At 41.0% G+C, this 23,864-nt stretch overlaps 1 protein-coding gene across 2 annotated transcripts in view; it reads left to right on the forward strand.

Annotated features, from left to right (window-relative positions):
* The window catches only part of YRDC (yrdC N6-threonylcarbamoyltransferase domain containing), a 95,423-nt gene that overhangs the window by 13,909 nt on the left and 57,650 nt on the right, over window positions 1-23,864 (forward strand). For both annotated transcript variants that reach the window (XR_014979903.1, XM_085647880.1), the window contains exons 2-3: window positions 2,108-2,303; window positions 3,627-3,741. Coding sequence is in view for 1 of the 2 variants with exons in the window: in XM_085647880.1 (XP_085504006.1) it covers window positions 2,108-2,303; window positions 3,627-3,741 (311 nt within the window). In the remaining variant the exon portion in view is untranslated. The remainder of the gene's footprint in view (window positions 1-2,107; window positions 2,304-3,626; window positions 3,742-23,864) is intronic.

The raw sequence follows: 23,864 nt of genomic DNA on the forward strand, positions 1-23,864 counted from the left end.
AGGAGGAAGGAGTGAAGCAGCAGGGGTGGAAACTTGTGCCTGGAGTGGGGTCCATAAACCCACCCTTGATACTTGTCCCAGCTGATGGATCCCAGCCTATAGCCCTGTGTGGGAAGAAGAAAGAAGAAAACCATCCTAAGGACCTGGACAGCAGGAACAGGCCTTAGAACCAAGAAGATAACAAGATTCTGACCTGAGAGTTGGTTTCCCTGGAGCCTGGCGTCGAGTAGCCGAAGACCTGGAGCCCGAGGTGGAGAAGCGGCGCTGACTGAGGTAGCAGACGTCGTACCCGGAGCCGCCTGAGGTCATAAGAGGGCGCCGGCGGAGGTCGAGTGGAATACCAAGGGTCGAGAAGGAGGTGAACCGAGGTCGAGCGAGCGGCGTCATCGGAAGGGTGAAGTCTGCCCTCCGGAGTCGTCGGAGACCGAGGTAGAGGAGCACCGGAGGTCGGGAGTGAGGATCGCACTCCGGAGTCGCCCGGAACCTGTGAGGAGGAACACCGGAGGTCGGGGGTGAGGATCGCACCCCGGAGTCGCCGGAAGTCGACAGCGAGGTCAGACCGGCCGACGTCATCGGAGCCGAGTGCGCCATCGGACCGGAGCCGCCCGAAGTCGACATCGTGTGGAGACTGCCCGACGCCGTCGAACCGGAGGTCGAGATCGAACCGAGGCCACCGACATCGGACCGGAACCGCCTACCGGCGTCGTCATAGAACTGACATTGTGCCGAGGCCGCCGAGACCGAACCGGAACCGCCTCACGGCGTCGACACGACTCCAGCGGCGTCGGAGCATCAGAAAAGGGCAGTAAGTGGAGTAGAGGGCGCCTTAGGCCCTGTGGAGACCTGAGAGACTACTCTAAGGGGCTAGGGAGGAGCTGAAACCCACCTGACTGTGCCTGGGGTGAACTGGGACTAACCTAGAGAGGTTCTGTGGAGAGGGAAGCCAGGGCATTGGAGTTTCCCCCCTTTTTGATCTACCTCAGTTTAGGCCTCAGCCTTTGCCTCAGCCAGGGAGTAGTACCCCTCAAGCCTTTCACACCCTACAAGCTGTGCCTGGGCCAATTCAGCCCTTCAGTAGTGAAGTGTCATCTGATTCACAAAGTGTACTGTATACTTCTAATTATTTATTGGGGTTACTGTATTTATTAAGTTCTCATCTATTTATTGCTGCACTGAATTTCTAGGTCCACAGGACTTGCTGGTGTACCGGATTTATTGGGACAGTATTTATTGATACAGTATTTATTACCTCAAAGTATTTAATTGACTGTATATATTGCACTTGTATTTATGCCCTGTTATTTATAATCACCCCTATTTATTTCAGCAAACAGCAAATATTTATTGGACCTGCTATATTTAAATGTATATATTGTGTTTGTTATTTATTTTCCCAAGCAGCAACTAAGAGAAGAAAGATAAAGAGAACATATTTTCATAATTTTTACGGTGTAGAGTCGTTTTTGGAACGGATGCACGCATGGTTATTGTATGGGTGTATTGTATGCTTAGCACTGCGCCTGTTTCCTGTCCACTCGAGCCAAGCTACCACGTTGTGTCGGGAAGGTCCACCACCACCCTGCGGAGTGGGAGTGGGCTGTTTCCAACAGTGTATATCTTTGCTAGTTTTTTCTTTGTTAAATACGCCCAGCTCTGTGTGAATTTTTGTTCAATGCTCCAATGTGTAATATACACTAAATAACCTAAATCTATTTTGACATCTACTTCTGGCAGTTGTCTATTTTATAATCGTGCGGCGTCCTAAAATGTGTCCGTAAAATTTACCTTTTGTCCTGAATTTTCATCTGGAATTTTGACCCTTTGTTCTGAATCTGTTTTAATTCTGGCATGGCTTGCCAAGGCCTGCAGGTGTGCCTGTCTCAGCGCCTGGAGGCCTTTCGGGTGAGTTGTGTGATATACAAGACATCTTGAATAGCATTTTTACTGTTGCAGTCCAGAATTTGCCTTCATGCCAGGTGGTCACCTTAACACCACTACAGACAAGGACCAACCTTCTGCAAATCGACCCTTAGTGCTTGAGAAGAAGCAGTCCAGTCCAATATGCTTTTGTATACCTAACATGGCGTCTGTTGTTGCCTCTTTACAGGTTGGACAGAGATCATAAACACAACTGCTCGTGTTTTGCAGGAGGGAGGGGTGATCGGAGTCCCCACCGACACAGTCTATGGACTTGCCTGTCTTGCCCAGAACTCTCATTCCATAAAAAATATGTACAGTGTGAAAGGACGCAATGGCAGTAAACCTCTGGCCATATGTGTTGGGAACATTGAAGATATTTACAGGTAAGAATACAGTGGAGAGCATTGGCCACTTCGAAAGGACGAAATGTTTTATGCTACAGAAGCGGAACTATTTCTTATCTATCAGCCATAGTTTAGTTTCCGAACTTATGTAATGACATTTTATCTTATTACAGGCAAGATGATTGGAATTGAGTGGCAATTTTATATTTACATCATCCATAAACGAGAAAATAATAACACCTTGTAGTTGTGTATAGTTTCTTTTTTTGACGGTTATCAGCGAGCTAAAAGTCCATTAAAAGTATGGTTGCAGTAGCTTAGCCCGGTCTTGTATGCTATTAGGAAGGTTGGAATCTGGTTTAACAATAATATCACACTACTGTGTTGTTAAAGTGTACCTTCTGAGGTAGCACTTGTGAACGTATACAGTACAGACTACAACAAACATTGGTAATGCAAGTAGGTCTGACTTTAAAGGAATGTTGTATGGTAATGTGAAGCATTACAAGTAAATAGCATGGGGATAGATATGTATTTGTGTGGAAACAAAGAACTGTAGAATAATGTGTGTAGGTTAAAAGGGCAGGTGACAGTTGCACTGTCAATTTAGTCCTAGAACTCCATGTAGGAAAGTGACTGCCCTCCTCCGATCTGCTGCTGTGGGAGGAAAAACAACATAAGTTAGTTATTTAAGACACTTCAATATCATTCCAAACCTGTGTGTGCCCCTAAAAGTTCAAGTTTAGGCAGCTGAATATATGAACAAAACTATCACCGCTACGTGGAGGGCAAGCACTTTTTTTGTGGAAGCAGAGAATAATTAAAACCTGTATTTCTGGTTTCCAACATGTGGGCGGAGTCAAAGCCCCCCTCTAGTGTTGCTCACCAAATTGTGTAGCGACAGCTGTGCTGTAAAGCCAGACCATAAAAAGGGCATAACCGTATGCTGCAGAATGGTCATCCTTATGGTATGTACAATTTGCTGTATTTCACACTAAATTATTAAAACATTTACACATAGGTATAAACCGTTATGGCAGTGCTTCACAAAACACTTACTGCATTGTAGCTCTAGGGCTACTACAAAAACTGTGTTTTTGTTTTTTTATCGGTTGAGGACGGTTCCGAAAAGAGAAAATTCATTACAACACTTTGTTCCTCATAGCCAAGCTGAGACCAATACTGACATTGTCTAACACAGTGTACTAATACTGGAGTATTTTTACCATTTTAGCAGCATGCTTTTTTATGACATGAAAGTAAGTCAGTTTAAACTGGGGGCCTGGAATGTACCTCTTTCATGCTTTTCTGTTTTTTTTCCGCTCAGAACTTGATGTTCATCATTTTGTTTTACTCTTACAGGTACTGCCACGTAAAAGTTGCAGACGAGCTGCTGCGGGATTTGCTGCCAGGCCCAGTTACTCTGGTCTTTGAGCGATCGGAATCCCTGAACCCAGACTTAAACCCATTCACTTCAGTGAGTACTGCTTGAAATTATTTATCTTTGGTCCAACCGAGAGAGTTTTCAATATGCTACTCATTCTTAAGCTCCTGACTATGGGCAATCGCTGTGTTACAAGCTGCAGTACAGAAGATCTTGTAATTGAAAACCGTAATGACCGTTCCATTGGTGACAGTAAAAGAGACAATTGATTATGTGGCTTCTCCCATTCTGCTAAATTACTGCTTTTGCTGCATAACCTTGAGTTGTACTGAAGTCCCGCGCTTCTCTGCTGAGTCTCTTCAGGTTTCTTGTCCTACAAATGAGACTGTACAAAGACCAGAGGGGGCACTCCTATCCAGTTTGGTAAACTAGCATGGGAAATAATTGAAACATGAACACACTATTAAGAAGTAAGCAAAAACATTGAGAATCATGACTCCTATCTGATCACTTTTTCCTCTCTACATAAACTAAAGCTGTTCCTTAGCCAGCATGATCTCAAGTGAGAATAGAAATTCCACAGTAGACTGCTGTCCTGTAATAAGTGAGGATCTATATACTATTGTTCCAACAGAGTGCTTGCTGTAACAGACTCCTTTGCAGCGCAGGGAATAGAGAACCCATCTGACTGACTCAAGAAAGGCTTAACTTCCATTTGTTGCAGGAATTAAATAAAACACTTCATTCTGTTCCACAGATTGCTATGCCTCTGCCTACAGTCAACCGGTTATTTTTAATCTGCCCAGATGAGTCCTATGATTTGATAAAGTATACATGCTTATAATCTCAAAGCTGAAAGGCACATCTTTAGTCACTAAACACAGTCCTGTCACAGACCTCTCTATGTATACAACTTTCTCCTTCTACTCGTATGAAGGATTTTATATTCATTTAGCAATATCTTTTGGAACATAGACACAAAAAGACTTTTGTTATGAGGTTGCTTTTTCAAATCGGTAAGTTTAGTTGCATCAAGTTACAACGGAGACCAAGTTGAATGTTTGTTGCAGGGTGGTGGTACACATCAAACATGCTATTGTGTACCTGAAAATATTACAAATGTATTTATTTAGTTACAGAGTTATATATCGCATTAGCATTGTTAGCTGGAGATCTCTTTGGATCACTGTTAGTATTGTGATAAAAACAATCACAACAGTAGAAAGTGACAGTGAAGTGATGGAAAGTTCAACTGGATTCGAGTTGACCCAATCTAGTATTCTTCATTCGCTACCCTGCGTTGTATTTAGTTGAACGCCTGTACACATGCTCGATACTTACAACCGTAAAAGATCTCTCTAATACACAGTAACCCTGCATAGTAAAAGTACACATTCACAGCTTTGTAATACAGTGATATATCCCCATTCACCCCTTGCTCCAACACCAGTTAAATATCTGAATTGCTTGTGGAACTCTGTGGGTTGGTATCCTGTTCAGTCTGTGAGCTAACAGATGTCTGTTCCAACAAATAGGGCCTATAAGGCTGCCATGTATCCAACTGCTTAGACGCTGGGTGTTGCAGCTGTGCATATACCTCACTGGTAGTGTTACAGTATGACGTGCTGAACATCCAGCCTTTCAGTGTTGGCGGGTACTTACTCCCCCAGGGAAATGACACTTCTCTTTTTGCTAACAATAATGGAATTCTACTAAAACGCTTATATGGCTTAGCGATCTCTCGCACATACCCCAACAGAGCCTGCATAGGCGAGGGGGAAAGGCTCAAGCCGGTCATTTTCGATAGTTCACTAAATATTTGAGTCCAATATCGCGCCACTTTGACACAGGTCTAAGCCATGTGCGTGAAATCAGCCATCTGAGCGCTGCATCTGGGACAGGTGTGCGGGCGCAGTGGATCCATACAGTGAATTTTAACAGGAGAGACGTATGCTCTCCATAAAGATTTTAACTGTATTGTTTGATCAGCCTTGGACCCATCCATGGCGTCTGTAGCCTGAACTACATCATCCACTGTAAATGGCTCAGCCAGGAATTCCCTATGTGCGTTCTCCAGCCATACTAACGCTATTTCATCCAAATAGGCATTACTGGCATCCGTATCTGAGGAGACCTTCATAGCATTTAAATCTTTGTAATATGATAATATTCTGGCCTCTATACCCTCGCAGTCGGTTATAGTCTCACCTTCTTCCCCGTTCAAGCTAGTTATGTATGTTTGGGTCCTGTGTGGCTGAATCCGTCTAGCCAACGTGCGGCCTGGGCGCGCTCCCTCCCCGTACCTCCTGGCGACCACCTACTTCCCCAGATAGTGTGATTCCCACTCCGAAGCCTCATGAAAGTTCGCCAGTAGTGCTGCCCGCCTCCTCAGCCCGGAAGCCGTCTGAGCACCTCCCTGCTCTTGGTCGATAGCCACTAACTGCCTCTCAATTACGGATAGGGTATTACCTAGGTCTTTGAGAATCCCGGCTCCTTTCGATAATCACACCTCTCTTATATATGCTTTAAATGCATCCTATAGCATTACTTTCGTGTCCACTGTACCCTCATTAAGTTCAAAATAATCGTCAATGGCCTGACTGAGTTTGCCAGCAAATACTGAATCACGCAGTGCCATCTCAGGGAACCGCCACCGCTTGGCTCTAGCACCGGGGCCAAGGATCTTCAGTCCCACCGTAACCGGGGCGTAGTCCAATAAAGTGTGCGGCAGGCGCCCAGTCTCACTTAACCATGTAGCTACATTGGGGGTGAGGAACCAATAATAGAGTCTTGTCCATGTATTATGTGGTGTTGTATAGTGCGTGTACATTTGTGTCTCTGCATGTAAGTGACGCCAAGCACCAGTCAACTGATATGCCTCTAACAACCCTGTCGGAGTCTTCCTGGCTCTTGGCTTCGTGTCTGAGGTATTAGCTGTGCTATCCAGTTGTGGGTTCAATATAATACTCAAATCTCCAGGTTATAAGACCACTTAATAATAAGGATCACTACTGACGCCTTACAAATAATCCCACCGCAGAAGTGAGGCACCAAATCCTAAATATCACAAAGCGGTGGAAAATCATTGGATTAGAAATAAGTAGTTTATTCTTGGTCTGCACCTTGACATTTCCACGTTGTTTTAATCTTTCATTGTCTGCAGATCCAATGATTAGAGGTTTTCTTTGCCTACAGTTTCTTTAATGCCTGATTTATGGTCAGAATTGACTTATGCTTTTGTTACCTAAACTTACTAAGGTGCTGTTGTACTCTGCAAAATTGGTTGCCTGACGTACACCTCTTCTTGTATTACATTTATAAGGTTCTTTGATTCGCTTCAGTAAAACAGATTTGAAGAAAAAAACCTTTAAAAATAAATAAGGAGTTTGAATTCTTAAACAAAATAGACCCCGCATTCCTGTATTTAATGTGTTAGCAAAGATCTATTAAAAAATACACAGCATGTGGTTCAATACTCAAACCATTGGCACAATACATAGATTTCTTTTTTTCTTAAATCCTTTGTAGTGGAGACAAAAGCCTTTATTACGGACTCAGGGGACTTCATCTCAAAATACAAAGACGAAAACTTTGACCCTAAAGAAGAAATAATGGTATCCATGGACATTGAGTCCCTATATACCAATGTCCCGCATGTTGAAGCCCTCGCAGTAATGAGACATATCCTTAACAAGAGTCCCCAGTCCTATTCACTACCTACATGAATTTCTGTTGGATCTTATTTTGAAGACCGATGGATCCATGGTGTGTTGGACTGCCTGCTGGCAGCCAACCCAAGCAAAGTCAGTAGAGTGCAAATCAATAAGAACACTCGGTAAGGAGCAACACAAAAGGTAGTGAACACAATTTAGCTTTAATGCAATACTAAGTGCACAAACGCAATAATAATTATACATAAACAAAAAAGTTGCTTCTATATTTATAATGTAATGCCAGAAACCAGTCGAAATTACGCACAATGTAGTAAATCAAAATATATATTTTGTCACATCCAACGCTGATTATTGTTTGAAAAGCGGCATGCTGTGGACACCAAATCGTTGCAAAAGGTGATTTATTAACAAAAAAGGCTCTGACACACACTACACGTTTCGGGAAAGAACCCCTTGTTCATGAGTGGCTATGTCAATGTTCACTTCAGTTTAAATAAACATCACATGTGACAGATGAACATAGTAAACAGACTGCCGAGTTAAAGTCACTCGGAAATTTCACATATCATTACTGTTCAGTTTAAACCACTAGGGCGATATGGTGTTATGATATTAAAACACTAATAAATATGTGGGATTCTATAAGACTCCATGAGCTTAAGGGCAGGATAGTGCGTTATTAAGCATGCCTGCCCAGCTGAGAGTGTTCTGCTGGTAATATCTAGTGCATCTCCGAGAATTGTAAATGCTCGAAAATAGGCAATGTTCAAAACCGATAAAGTTTCAAACAGTTTTTGAACATGTGGGTTAATCTGATAACACACAAGGATGATTTCTCCTCTTTTCTTTTTCCTTCCCGCATTGCAAGTAATCCAAAAAGGCATAATTCTTTTGGAATGGAGTAAAATACTTTGAGAGAACAGTAATGATATGTGAAATTTCCGAGTGACTTTAACTCTGAAGTCTGTTTACTATGTTCATCTGTCACGTGATGTTTATTTAAACTGAAGTGAACATTGACATAGCCACTCGTGAACAAGGGGTTCTTCCCCGAAACGCGTAGAGTGTCTGGGCCTTTCTTGTTAATAAATCACCTTTTGCAACGTTTTGGTGTCCACAGCATGCTGCTTTTCAAACAATAATCAGCGTTGGATGTGATATTGTGGGACACGCCCTCCCGCTGTGGAACACCGTCACTAGTGGCAGGGGGGGAAGGCTAAGGCAACGTTTGGCTTTGCCGGGCTTGCCTATCGGTGGGAGATATAGATATAGATATCTATATATCTATATCTATCTCTATATCTGGGTGGGGGTGTCTGACTGTGCATACATGTCTGAATAGCTGTTTCACTGGTTCTATACATTCAAAACCGCATCTTGGAAGGGCTGTATGGGTAGCTAACTGTGTGTACAGGTGTATTGATTAGTGAATTTATGTCTTAGTTGTATATATGTGAGTATATAAGTTTCTAGACAGTGTATGTGAGTGTTGGGGTGTATAATTGACTATACGTGAGAGAGATTGCAAGAGTGTCTACATACACAAATTTGTACTTGTATTAGTGATTGTTTAAGAGAGTAGGTATGTGATAGTATCTATATCAATAAGGGAAGTGGTGTGTGTATAAATAACTCAGGTGGTGTGTATATATCTGCATAGGTGAGTACATGGGTGTGTGATTGATTTGTGGCATGACTGAGTAGATGTGTGAGTAACTCTACGGATCAGTAGCACTGTGTGAATGTATGTATAGGCGTATGAGTGGATATTATACTGATGAAATGATGAGACCGCTTATATGAGTGACTGTATCAGTGTATGTCCGGCTCACAAAATATAGATAGGAATCAGTGGATGGGTATCTAGTATCTGATATTGGTGTGTCTATGGTTTCGAAAATGGTAGTCTGTATCTAAGAGTGGGTGTATTAAAGGTTATATTAGAGTGTGAAGAGGTGTGTCAGACTATCACGTGGATGATGTCATCAGTGATGTCCCTGACCATGTCATGAGTGATGTAATATGTGACGTCATCAGCAATGCATTGCGGGCGCGCGAGTTATAGTTAGCTCAACTAACTATAACAGGCGAATTTCTCTGGTTTTATATGAGTCAAATGTCCAACTAACTATAACGTCTGTAAAACCTATAGTTTTTTCAGTGAATTTCAAAGGTTTTTTAAATATCGAACTACTATTATGCTATTTGTCATTACTACTGTTTTTCTAACTTTTCAACTACATAAAATAGACTGCAAAACTACTATGTAATGTAATATATTTCACAAATTACAGTGAGTTTTTAAATAATACAAAATAATCTATCATTCAGAACCATTTTTCTCCCTTTTTTTTGGCTGACATCAGCTACCACTTAACTTCACTATTGACAGTGATGTCAGAGTAGTTTCATCATAAACAGCAGGGGAAAAAAACAATCAACTAGATTGTAAAAAAAAAAAAAAAAATCCCTAATTCTCACAAATATAATACAAAATCAACACAAATAACACATCCAATGCTATTTCCAATCTTCAAATCTTACCTTTACTTTGTAGTTTCTGTGAACATTTTCCAATACGCCAAATAAAGTATCAAAAAGTTCGCTTTGAAAGCATCCAGTATGAATTCCTTAAAGTATCTTTACACCTTCCCACAAAGCTGAATGGTGTATCTAAATTCTTTGTTTCAGAAATATCAAGTATGAGTTGGGTAATTCATAAGGCAATGTCGGTTTCATTTCCAAGTGCGTATCATTGAAGTGACTCCAACCATTATTACACTTTAAATAAACTGTATAATGTCCACTTGTGGTAGTACTTCCAGCATGGAAAACAATAGCAACTGTTGCAAAAGTTCTTCCAGAAATAGATACTTGACTAGCAGCAACATTTTTTATTTTGGTTTCCACTTTTCTTCCATTTGGTCTACAGCGTTGTAGCATTATAATCAAATATTTTCCATATCTTTGTAGGCATAATGTAGATAGCATTGTTGATTTACAACGAGAACAGATCTCATGATCTGCTTCTTTTAGTAATTTGGAAAATGGTACAGATTTGCAGTCAGGAATTGTCAAATATAGAAATCGTTCTCTGTCACCTATAGTGCTTGAAGTTAACGAACACTGTTCACATTTATGTTCCCATTTTGTAACTGAGTCCAAATAAACTCTCAATCTGAATTCCTTCATCTTCTAGTACTCCAAGTATAACCATCAGAATTTCTTGTGCATTTTGCTGTATATTAGCACTGAACGTTAAAGATCCAGTACAGGTATCCAACAGTTGGCAAATACCAGAAGCAGACTGAATCTTACTTCTATCAGTTCTCAATTCTTGAAATAAAGTATAGCGTTGTGGAAATATGGATTTTTATGATCAGTTATGTCCCCTATCTTGGACCCCAACGGTTTCATGTATAAATCACAAGTACATGTATGTTCCCTCCAGTTCCAGTTATGAAGACGCAAACACATGTGCGTCCACCGCCAACATGTCCTCTTTCAGATCCGCCATGAATGGGTCGGATATTCCATTCCTAAGTATGAAAGGCCACCGGCTTTATATGGTTCATTTATCCCATTTTACAGTCCAGGCGAATAGGCCCTGATTCTGCCATTAAGCCTTTTCTTGCCTTCTGCCTCTGAAAGCTCCAGTTTGAGCTCGCATCTGTATCCATGAACTTTGTCCTATTCCCTGCGCGGCTAACGGTGCCTGACTCCAGCCTGTTGCCTGCCAAAAACTGTATTTCACCTTCGAGATTATCTGCTCCGCTCCCTATCCAATGCATTCCTGTCTAGTAGTTTAAGTAAACATTCTTCCAGCTACCGAGCAAAGGGCCCGGCTTCTCTGTCTTTATGCAAGTAATTCATAGCCCTGTTACTATGGAAGATTTCTGCCCTCGCATCTAGTGTAGACACTTAGACGCTTGTACACGCACTCACAGTCAGTATAGAATAGATTTTGTTCGAAAGACCTTTCCTTTTGGATAACATAGTTCTTTAAACATAGGATGTTAGATATGATTTGGGATTAGGTTGACTTGACCCCCCAGACTTCTGTCTCCACATGTAGAGCTAAATGTCAAGTCCCCTTCACCCCCTAGTTGCACGTCAATCACACGTCATGCTGCTGCGCGCGCATCTCTGCCGAGTATTTCTGCTGACATTGCGAAATTCTTACATGGTGCCACCTACTTGTGACATCATACCTAATGACGTTCTTCAGTTACGCCCAGTTACACCCATTTTAAGTTACGCATGTATGTTTTTATCTTTGTTATCAACTGTTACGCCTCCTGCATCTGTTTCACTGTAATGCCTATTGTATAAAAATGATTACTTGTCAATAAAGTATGGCCCTTCACTTCCTGAACCTTCGTGGTGATGGAATATGGAGTCCATCAATTCGAATTGATTTTGGAATAAAGCCCGTTCCGAACCTCTAATACCACGGATTCTGCCTCTTATTTTACTGAGTTATTATTAATTTTCCGCATCAAATTAAGTTCCGGTAATTAAATTATTTACCACATATATGGCGCCCGAACAGGGACACTTTCTCATCTCACGCGCCGGAGGTGCGTTGCAGGCCCGGTCTCCTGCCACAGCTGGACAGACAACAACGCGTACCCACAGGATTTCCTGTATCTCCCTCCTGCCGAGCGGGGGTAACTGAGGCTGCGATCAACACCCAGACGAGGCGGTGAGAAGTGCGAAGTATCCCGACCAGAGCCTAGCTGAGAGAGCAAGATCCGAGGTATACAGAGGCCCACCAGTTTCCGAGGTTCCGAAGTTTCGAGTCGAGTCCAGTCCGGTTCAAGTCCAGTTCAGCTCAGTTCCGAGGCTTTCCGTTCCGAGCTACCCGGTGAGTACCATTGTCGGGGAGGCGTTCTGACGTGCACATAGTTTGTGCCGGTCAAGACGGGTTTGGGTACACAAATCCGGTCTGCACTGTTTCAGCAGTGTATCTGTACTGTTTAGCAGTATATCAAGTATGTCTAGTATATAATTCAGAATTATCTAGTTAGTACCGAGTATTATGCTTAGTGACTAGTTCCCTAAATGGCCATCATTGTTTACTCATTACATGTTAAATGTTAAATGTTTTTAAACACGTTCTGCATATTGTGGTGTGAATGACTGTTCATTATTGTGTTTTGTGGTATTAAACGTGTTCAAAATTAGGTATCAGATCAGTTCTCAATATGCCGCTCTTTTCGAAATTAAGACAGATCAAAACTAGAAAAGGGGTACTCGAAGAAGCTGTTCCCATTCCTCCTAGGGACACTCCAGGGTACTTCATGTATCATAAACATGGCCTAGACGCCATATTATTTCTCGATTTATGGGTAGACTACACCAAGGAATTACCAGAAAGTCAGAGGTGGCCCGCAGCTGGGACCTGGGATGCAGACTGCATCATGAAAGTAGAGGAAGAATTATGGAAAAAGAAAGCTAGACAGTCACAGAAAGATGCCATTGAATTATGGCGTAAAGAATCATATAGACGTACAGAAAAAGCGCTCAGACAGGAAGAGAAAAGTAAGGAGAATTCAAATAAAGTTCGAGAAAATCTATTAATTGAAGAAGGTACTCGAGTAAAATCAGAACAAATAGACAGACAAAGAAATGCCCTTATGAATGGTATGTATCCTCTTCTGGCCGAAGGGTTACCTAAGGCTACTCCGGAGATACCAAAAGACTTGCCACCCCCATTGTTTCCGATAAAAGCACATCCCAAAGGGCATCCCAGAACCGCAGAAGATGTTTTTCTTTCCTCTTATTTAGACGACGCAGCTCCCGAGTATGCTAATACTGCGCCACATAGACCGCCTGCCGAGGGGGTTCAACGCCAAGACCCTCCTCCGTCTGTACCTCCGCAACAGCAAACTCCGACACAAGTTCCGGCAAGCACATCTGTTTCTACATCTGTATCCACACCTATGGTTGCTATATCACGTTCAACAAATCCTTTCACACCCAGCACCCCAGGTGGTGCTACCGGAGGTACATCAAACATTTTTTCAACGCCACCCAGAGTAAATAAACTTTCCTTTCAAGAATTAGCCCACCAACGTACGCCCAAACTAGTAACTCCCGACACGCTCAAGGAACTTCTAATAGATTGTAGATATGACCCAGTGCCCGGAAAAGGGGACGAAATGCTGCTGGCATCATTACGTATCCGACGAGCTGCAATATATTTAGGGAGGCTACCAGGAATGACTACACATTTAGAAAATATATATCATTTTCTCCAGTCAGGGCGAGATTCTGAGAGTATTAACAGAGCCATGGAGTACCAGAAAGTAGAAATACAGGGGGAACTGTTACGTTTCCTCATAAACTGTGTGATCAGAAATCAAGACCGACCAGGGGTAAATCCGGAAGGAATGCAAATTCTTACCACATGGAGTAGGAATATATCAGAGGGGAGACATGATAAACGATCATGTATAGTAGTTATGTGCCGCAAGATCCGCAAAGAAGTAGAACGAATACACGAAGAAAGATTAGCAGTAGACGAGCCTGAACAAACCGAGGAGGAGGAAGAATTAGAACTGCCCACGGGACAGTTAGAAACAATGGCCTATGTAGGTAGAGGAAGATCTTGCAATAATACTAGATGCTTTACTGATCCGATACGTCCGATACGTCCAGATAATAGCAGAAATTTCCAAACTCCTATAATAAATATAAGGTCCCCCGAACATTCGTTCCAAGCCGCTGACAAATTACTCCGAGAACGAAGGGGTTATCATATACTCGATTCTATGGACGAACAAGAATTAGCCAGGTCAGCCGTTCATTGGGTTGATAGTCCCGGAAAATATAGTGATGATACATTAGCGCACACGTTTTTGAACCTCGCCCCAGATGAACAGCGTTTAGCTGGTATCTATATGATTCAACAACTCCTTATATTATATAAAAGCCAACACTCCGATCCTGGTCCCTTACCTGATATGTTGACTGAATTACTCACGAATAAATGGAGAGGTTCAGGTACTGAGTTAATTAGAGAAATCCTAGAATCCAGAAAGCAGTACATTCTTTTTGTATGTCCCGAACATGTCTCACTGCCCATCAAGGAAAGAACGACGTATTATATGGATAGACAGAATCCCTTACGCGAAGTTCACCCGATAAAAGGTGAGGACAATCAGTTTAAACGTGTGTTTGTATACACACCCATATCTAAAATAGAACTATTAGAAATGAAGAAAGTGGTACCCAGTCATGACAAAGACCCAGCGGGTTTCCACCGTGAAATTAAAGACATGTTGCTTATGGGAGAGTATACCTATCCCGACATTATGACAATATTGAAGGTATTAATGCCTGCGGGCATTTACGAAAAACTCAAGGAAAAGGATTGGGAGGTGGGAGACCAAAAGATAGATTGGACAGCATTAGAAAACGAAGAAAAAGCTCGAGGTCCAGGTTCAGGGCTTGGGGAAAAGACCAAAACACTACCAGGTTTACTAGTACAGGTACTGCCTTGTCAGTACTCACACAGGAACAAGCAGGATCACACAAACCATGTGCTTATTTTTCTAGTACACTAGATCCCGTAGCTCAGGCTCTGCCTGCGTGCCTGAAATCAGTGGCAGCGACAGCTTTAGCAATCCGACAAAGCGATGCCATAGTGTTAGGACACCAATTGACGGTACAAGTACCACATGCAGTAGAGGTTCTCTTGAACCGCACACAAACACAACACTTGACTATAGCAAGACTCACTGGTTACGAGTTAACATTGTTTCAGCCACACATAGAAATCAGACGTTGTAGTACATTGAATCCTGCCACACTGTTACCAGTAAACGGAACAGACCCACTAGCACATGATTGTATTGAAGTTATCACTATCACGACGAAACCCAGACAAGACTTGACAGACGTCCCATTGTCAGATCCAGACTTGACATTGTATGTAGATGGTTCATGTATGAGAACAAGTACAGGAGAGTTAGTAGCCGCGTATGCAGTCACAACAGACACTGAAGTCATTGAAACAAATTGCATAAATTCCTTGTCAGCTCAAGCAGCAGAGCTCATCGCTCTGACACAAGCCTGTATTCAAGCCACAAATAAAAAAGTCAACATATACACTGATTCACGTTATGCATTCGGAGTTGTACATGACTTCGGCGTGCTGTGGCGAGAGAGAGGTTATTTAACTTCTCACGGTGCCCACATTCAGCACGGACCCCTCATTCATGCCTTATTAAATGCAATACATCTACCCACTGCAATATCAATTATGAAATGTAAAGCTCATACGAAAGTTACTGATATCATTTCCCAAGGCAATGATCTAGCTGACAGAACAGCTAAACAGACTGCTCAAACTCAAACATCCGACATGACAAAGACAATAGTCCCGACACCAACACATTGCATGACGGTTAAGGATCCCGCTCTTGACGTAATTGACATACAGACACATGCTACATCAGATGAAATAAAGAAATGGACTGAATTAGGAGGGATCCAAACGGATCAAGGATGGATGACGAAGGGAAAATCTGTATGGTTCCTTCCTGATTCAATGGTCCAAGTTATCATTAATACTGTACATAGTCCAGCGCACCTAGGAGAAAAAGCTATGCTAGACAGCATTCAACACATTTGGTTCAACAAACATTTACGAGCAGTAGCTAAACAAAAAGTTCGTACCTGTATGATCTGTTGTCAGTTTAACCCAGGTAAAAGCATTCCCGTAGAACAAGGTGGATTTCAGCCTCCTGATCACCCTTTTGAAGTCCTCCAGATGGATTATATCCAGATGGAACGATGTCGAGGATTCAAATATGTTCTCGTAGTTGTCTGTGCTCTTTCCCGTTGGACAGAGGCATACCCGGTTTCAGATTACACTGCCCCGACTACTGCCAAACAGTTAGTTCGAGAATTCTTCCCACGGTACGGTTTACCACGTGTTGTCTACTCAGATAACGGCCAGCCGTTCTCATCCGAACTAATGAAACACGTTTCACTTTTGTTAGGCTATCAGTGGAAATTTCACTGTGTCCGACACCCCGAGGCAGCAGGTCTCGTGGAACGACATAATCAAACTCTGAAAATTAGATTGGCCAAAATATGTAGAGAGAAAGGTGTCGACTGGGTAGTAGCCTTACCGGTTGCACTCTTTTACATGAGAATGGTAGCGCACTCTCGAACAGGGCTATCCCCTTATGAGGTGGTCTTTGGCAGACCACCAAATATGTGGGGGACGCCTATACCACGCAAAATAACTGATGTTGACTGTAATATGCTGACAGATTACCTGGCTTCCTTGATGTCTGCACTACAATCTTGTCGTTCACAGGTAGCTGCAGCCTTTCCCGACAACACCGAGGTGAAACCCCATGACGTAGTTCCCGGGGACTTGGTGTTAGTGAGGAACTTTGACCGGAAGTCTCAGCTGGATCCTAGGTGGAAATCGCCTCAACTAGTACTGCTCACCACGAGGACAGCCGTGAAGATCAAAGGTCGCAAAGGCTGGATACATTCAAGTCATATCAAGAAATTTCATGGACTACCGTCAGATGTAAACGACACACCTCGCGTGTCTTCACCGATTGACTCAAAGCTTCCTTTGGTTGAACTGAATGACAAGGAACAATATAAACTAAAACTACGGTCTAACAAGTCAGACAATTTGATTGTTTAAGTCCTCTCCAAGGTGAATCGGTCGAATTTGTCTCTGACATGTATCCCTTAGACCTGAATAGAGAAAGAAACCGAAGGATGCAGTTGAAACAACATGCGTACTGTAAATCACTGCGTAGTCATTGCACAGTGACGTTATTAATTTTGTTTTTCTTAAGTCTTTTAATAATAGCTGCAAGTATATTGTTGCACATATATTATCCTATCTCTAAACATGTTTACAATGTTACTGCTGAACATTCTTTTAGTGAATTACCCCCGCATGAGTTGTCCTATAGATTTGCGCTGCGCAATAACACTTTTATTAGTATGTTACATCATTCCCATCAGGCTAGCAATGCTACGAATTGTTGGATATGTGGCCGACTCCCTCCCTATCAGAACTATAAGGGAATTCTGCCTCTCTTTCCATATCCGTTCACACACAATGGCTCCTGTGGAGCATGGTTTAGTTTGATTAATTCCCTAGATTCGAATTCCGCAGTTTATCAAGACAACTGGGTATGGGGAAACCTGAACTTAGTTTTGCTTAAAGTCTGCTACCCTGACAAGAAGGGACTTCCCAAAAGAACAGGAACTGATCTAGAAAATGAAGTATATGGATTAGGGAATTTCACGCTTAATCTCATGATCCTGAATGTTGAATCCGAAGCTGCACCAATTTTGCCCGCCATGTCAGTATTTCCAGTTAAAGGTGAATTATGTGTAAGAAAGAATGGTTCCATACATATGGGCCATAGTAGATGCACCACTGTAATAGAATTCAGTGATCAAGGCAAGTCTACATTTAGAGCTTCTCGCCATTCCTACTTCGTATGTGGTCAGACTGCATATATACGTTTGCCTCTAGATTGGGATGGTACCTGCTACATCGGATTCCTTTTGCCACCTGTTTTTCTAGCTCCTCCTGATTATCATAGAAATACTCATTTAGTACACGATAGGGAACGGAGAGATCTCCCAATAGTCGATTACACTGAAACAGCATGGGAAAAATACACAGATTTCAATAAAGGTCTCTTTCCCTATATAGGTACAGTTACCAATAGTAAGCTGATGCGTAGATTAACCAGAACCCTTGAAGCAGTAGTGAACGAAACTATTTCTGCCCTAGGCAATTTAACAGAAGAACAGTCTGCTATTCGGATTGTTGTGCTTCAAAATCGTCTTGTCCTTGACGTCATCCTGGCCGATAGGGGCGGAGCTTGTAGGGTCATCGGATCAAGCTGTTGCATTTTCATACCAGAAAATTCGCCATCTGTATATAAAGCCATAACTCGCCTTCATAAGATTGTAAGCCACATACACCAGAATCCAGGCACCTGGACTTGGTCCGGTTGGTTTTGGAGTGTATTATCTACCTTTGGATGGAGGGTCCTATCCTTCCTAGGTATTGGCTTTCTCATACTATTCAGTTGCTGCTTATGCCTACAATGTGGACCAGCGATTTGTGGTCTGTGTGCCACATCGTGTATTCCACCACCAAGATTTCATTCATCACGGAAGAAGAAAGAAGAACAAATGATGCTATATGAACAGATCAACGGATTAATGAAGATTGATATCTCTTAAGGGCAAGTAGGGGACAAGGAGGGAATGTGGAAATATGGATTTTTATGATCAGTTATGTCCCCTATCTTGGACCCCAACGGTTTCATGTATAAATCACAAGTACATGTATGTTCCCTCCAGTTCCAGTTATGAAGACGCAAACACATGTGCGTCCACCGCCAACATGTCCTCTTTCAGATCCGCCATGAATGGGTCGGATATTCCATTCCTAAGTATGAAAGGCCACCGGCTTTATATGGTTCATTTATCCCATTTTACAGTCCAGGCGAATAGGCCCTGATTCTGCCATTAAGCCTTTTCTTGCCTTCTGCCTCTGAAAGCTCCAGTTTGAGCTCGCATCTGTATCCATGAACTTTGTCCTATTCCCTGCGCGGCTAACGGTGCCCGACTCCAGCCTGTTGCCTGCCAAAAACTGTATTTCACCTTCGAGATTATCTGCTCCGCTCCCTATCCAATGCATTCCTGTCTAGTAGTTTAAGTAAACATTCTTCCAGCTACCGAGCAAAGGGCCCGGCTTCTCTGTCTTTATGCAAGTAATTCATAGCCCTGTTACTATGGAAGATTTCTGCCCTCGCATCTAGTGTAGACACTTAGACGCTTGTACACGCACTCACAGTCAGTATAGAATAGATTTTGTTCGAAAGACCTTTCCTTTTGGATAACATAGTTCTTTAAACATAGGATGTTAGATATGATTTGGGATTAGGTTGACTTGACCCCCCAGACTTCTGTCTCCACATGTAGAGCTAAATGTCAAGTCCCCTTCACCCCCTAGTTGCACGTCAATCACACGTCATGCTGCTGCGCGCGCATCTCTGCCGAGTATTTCTGCTGACATTGCGAAATTCTTACATGGTGCCACCTACTTGTGACATCATACCTAATGACGTTCTTCAGTTACGCCCAGTTACACCCATTTTAAGTTACGCATGTATGTTTTTATCTTTGTTATCAACTGTTACGCCTCCTGCATCTGTTTCACTGTAATGCCTATTGTATAAAAATGATTACTTGTCAATAAAGTATGGCCCTTCACTTCCTGAACCTTCGTGGTGATGGAATATGGAGTCCATCAATTCGAATTGATTTTGGAATAAAGCCCGTTCCGAACCTCTAATACCACGGATTCTGCCTCTTATTTTACTGAGTTATTATTATTAATTTTCCGCATCAAATTAAGTTCCGGTAATTAAATTATTTACCACAGCGTACAGAACAACGTTTTTTTCCTGACTTTCCATAATTTCACCACAAACATCTTCAAGATAAAATATAACATTTAGAATGACATTGCCACAGCAGTTGACACCAGAAGCATTGGTATCCAACAACATCATCACTTGTTTGTATTTTCTGCTTCTTTACATCTTTTCTTTTCTGTTGATTTTCTTTCTGCTTTTCAACCATAGTTAACTCTTCAACATATTTGCGTTTTTGAACACACAACACGTTTCTCATAAATAGGATATTCACCTAATTTGGGAGCATAAAGCTTTCTCAAAAGATTATATTCTCTTACACAATTAACATCAGCACTAACCTTGTTCTTATCAAAATCAATTAAATACAAACCAGACAACGTTCTAACTCGAGATAATGCAACATATATCATTCCCTCTTTAAACACCGTTTTTACAACATTTACCAAAGCGTTATCTACACTTAAACCCTGAGATTTGTGAATAGTTATTGCATATGCTAAACAGAAGGGAAACTGTTTTCTACGAACATACAAGTCTTTTACAGGCAAAAAAACGACGCGCACAACGTGCAATCTGTCTTACCTCTGCATTCTGATCAAATTTAACTTTCAAAAATTCAATTCCATTTCTATTGATATTTCACAAAATCAACAACTTTCCCCATTGCTCCATTCACTAAACCTTCTTCTGCATTCAGATTGCACTTCAAAATTACCCGACAGTTTAAACATACATTTAAATTTTTTTCTAAGCCTGCAGTTTTTGATACAGACTTTACCTAAGAATCCAATTTAGTCTGTAGTGTTTCTGAAAGAACAATTGTTATTCCTTGATGCTCTAATTTATCAATAGCTTCAATGTGAACTATTTCTTGATTTTTCAATGTCATAAGCTCTCTATTAAATGTATAACACTCTTCCACTGTAGGCATTAAGCAAACTATAGACTTTTTTTCTTTCATTTTCTTGTACATTACTTCTGTTGGTGTGTTTTCATTTGTAAACAAGTTCTTTAGTAAACGACTATGAAAAGCTTGTTTACCATGTTTGCTTAGAACACCAATTCTTACATTTTTTAGAATATTTGCATAATCTTCATCTCTTGCTTGTCGCATATTCTGAGTGAGTTCTTTATAAGAAGCTTCTCCAGACAACTTCTGTTATTCTAATTTATTATCATGCTCCACTGGTAACATCAATAATCTATGCAAAGTAACTCCTTTAACATTGTGTGCAGCTAATCCAGTTGGAGCTGTTACCACACAACATAAATGTGAACCAGTAGTTTTTTGAAGATAACTGGTCAAAACTTTAATTAAAAAATGTTTACCTGTCCCAGCTTGACCACTGATGTACATCAGAAGAGGTTTAAAGATGAACAGACCTTTTATTTATTTTTTTCCCATGCAACAAACCATGTTCTATCCGTTCTCTCACTTGCACATATATTTCTTTCTGTTCAACATTTACTTGTTCGTCTACCTTTTCCAATGTTCTATTCTCCTCGTGTGCTTGTTGCATTGCAATTTCGACTTCATGCATAGCAATCGCTGCTTCATTTTCCAGCATTGGTTTTCCAAGAGGATCTTCACTACATGGACCACTACTTTGACTATCTTGAGAACTTACATGAGCTATTTCAGCTAGAATAGTCTTTTCCTGTTCAACTTAATCATTCAACATTTTTAAATCTGTAGGGAAGTTGGACATCGAATGCTATCTTTACAAGCATTAAAAGAATGTTTGTAGCAGTCAAAATCTCCAAGTAATTCACTTTCGCTATGCCATGGTTCAAACAGCTGCAGAAGTGCTAAATAGTAAAATTCTCGCTTATCTGGAGTTTCACAACTAAGTTTCTTGTGGTTTATAAGATTACCCTTTGCATGTTTTACTAAACTACCATGACATCCAACTACTGCAAACTTTCCTTCTTTTAAATTCTCTAACATTTCTTTTCAAGCTGTAATGTTGAAGTACTTCATATAGACATAGCTGTTCCAGATGTTCTTTTCGGATAGTATGTGTCCAACATATTAGTTTTAAGAATGTCTGTACTATCTGGCTCATTTGCTACTAATTGTTCAATTTCTTCCAATGATTTCAACACTCTGTTTCGTTTGCAGGCAAGACCTAAACTTACCTAAATGATCCCTCGTGACTTTGAATATAAACTTGAAAACACAAGCGGTCTGAACATTCATACAATCCAATTTCTCGGTGGGAAAGCATTTTCAAACTAAAGCTGTACAATTTTTTGCTAAGACTATTCTCTTGTGCAATTTCTTCCCACATTTGTTTCATCTGTTTTTTTCAGATTTTGTTATGTATGATGTAACATAACGTGCAACAGCAATTGAGTTATCTGCAACATACTGGATGTCCATGTTTGCATTCCACATTTTTAAAATGACACGGATTGTAGTCATTGATATACTTTGACACTTCTGTTCTTTTTAAGTTGTAGGTATTCTTTGGAAATTTCCAAGTTATTGTGTGCCTCATAGAAGAAAAAAAAGAATTTACTCTTCCTTTACAAATGACTGGACGGGGAAAACCAAACCGACATTTGGTGTAAAATTTTCCATTAGACTTGTATTTTCTTCTGCAATACTTTCCACAACGGTGACTTTGGAAACGTAAAACTTGCTGTCTCAAGCTTCTATCTCATCCTTCTCTTGGAATCTCACATGTCACATACTGTTCGATGAAAGACAATACTGTTTCATCAGAACCATTTTCAAATTTAAGTGCATCCTTGATCCATACTAGCATATGTATATGAGGTGCACCTCTTGCTTGATACTTCTTTCTCCAAAAGAAATCGGTAAAATCTCCAAGAGGTGGATTCTTTTTATTACAGATAAAAGACATCATAGGTTGAAACTTATGATTAAAATATCTGCACACATTTACAGGATCCAATGAACACAGTTCACCAGGAGTCTTTATTTCAACATTTTTTATATTAGAATTCGCTTCTCTTAAAACTCAAGCAAATCTTCTCATGCATACTCTGCACAGCTAAGTGTGACAAACCATGTTCGTGTACCTAAGTTCCGTAACATACACTTGAGTTCTCCATGACGACGATACCAATAATCATTTGTTCCATGTTGACATGCCATCAAATTGATTAACTGTGGTTCTAAATTTTCATCTTTTCTTGAACTTTCTCCACAAATTCTTTCGCAGAAAGAAGTGATTCATGAACTCCAGTTTTAAGTATATGATTCACTGCATACGAGAGAGAAGACAGATCACTTTCAAACAAAAGGTGAAATATGTATGGAATGCACTGTCGTAATATAGGATCTTCAGAATATAATCTTGTTGACTGATATTCTGAAGCTGGAATCGGTACAGGTCGGTCATCATATCGTCCACCTTCTCCAGTAGGAAACAACTGTGGAAAACAACGAGCTTCCAAGCTTTTCTCCCATACTCTCATTGGAGTTCCCTGTGCTTTTTTCATTTGAAATAACTCCATGCTATGTCCCATCACTTCTTTTTAATGCAAAGGACATATTGTATAATGTTCATAAATCTCTTCAGTCCTTGACTTGTCCACTTTCTCTATTTGACCACTTGAAATTTCAAAATCATCTTCTAAACTTATTACCTGTGCATCCACATTTACACTTTTGTAATAAATATTGTTCTCCTATAAAATAGAAGGTAGCCTTTTCAACTTTATTAACATCCACAAATTCTTGCCATATTTTCCGACTCTTTGTGGGTACACCATTTACTAAAATAACTACTGCCTCATTTTCCTCTTTCTCTCCAGCAATAGTTTAAATGTTTTTCTTAAAATCCAAAGGTAAGTACACCACTCTAACTTTCAGCCCTCTTTGCAAGTCTGTTGGTGGCAGTTTACCTGTTTTAGGCTCCATCCGAATTATAGTTTGAAAAGGATGAACAGATTGAATTAGAACTGACTCATATGTATTCAATTTGGCCAGCTCCTGCGGAATAGCTACTAACTCCAACTTATTATGCACTGCTCTAGCAGGCATTTTGTTCTCTTCAAACTTGTTGTAACAATATTTACATATACGTTGATCACTACCTAACTCAAATCGACCTTCAAC

The sequence above is a fragment of the Triturus cristatus genome, chromosome 3_2 (assembly GCF_964204655.1).
Source record: "Triturus cristatus chromosome 3_2, aTriCri1.1, whole genome shotgun sequence".
In the NCBI taxonomy this organism is placed as follows: Eukaryota; Metazoa; Chordata; class Amphibia; order Caudata; family Salamandridae; genus Triturus; species Triturus cristatus.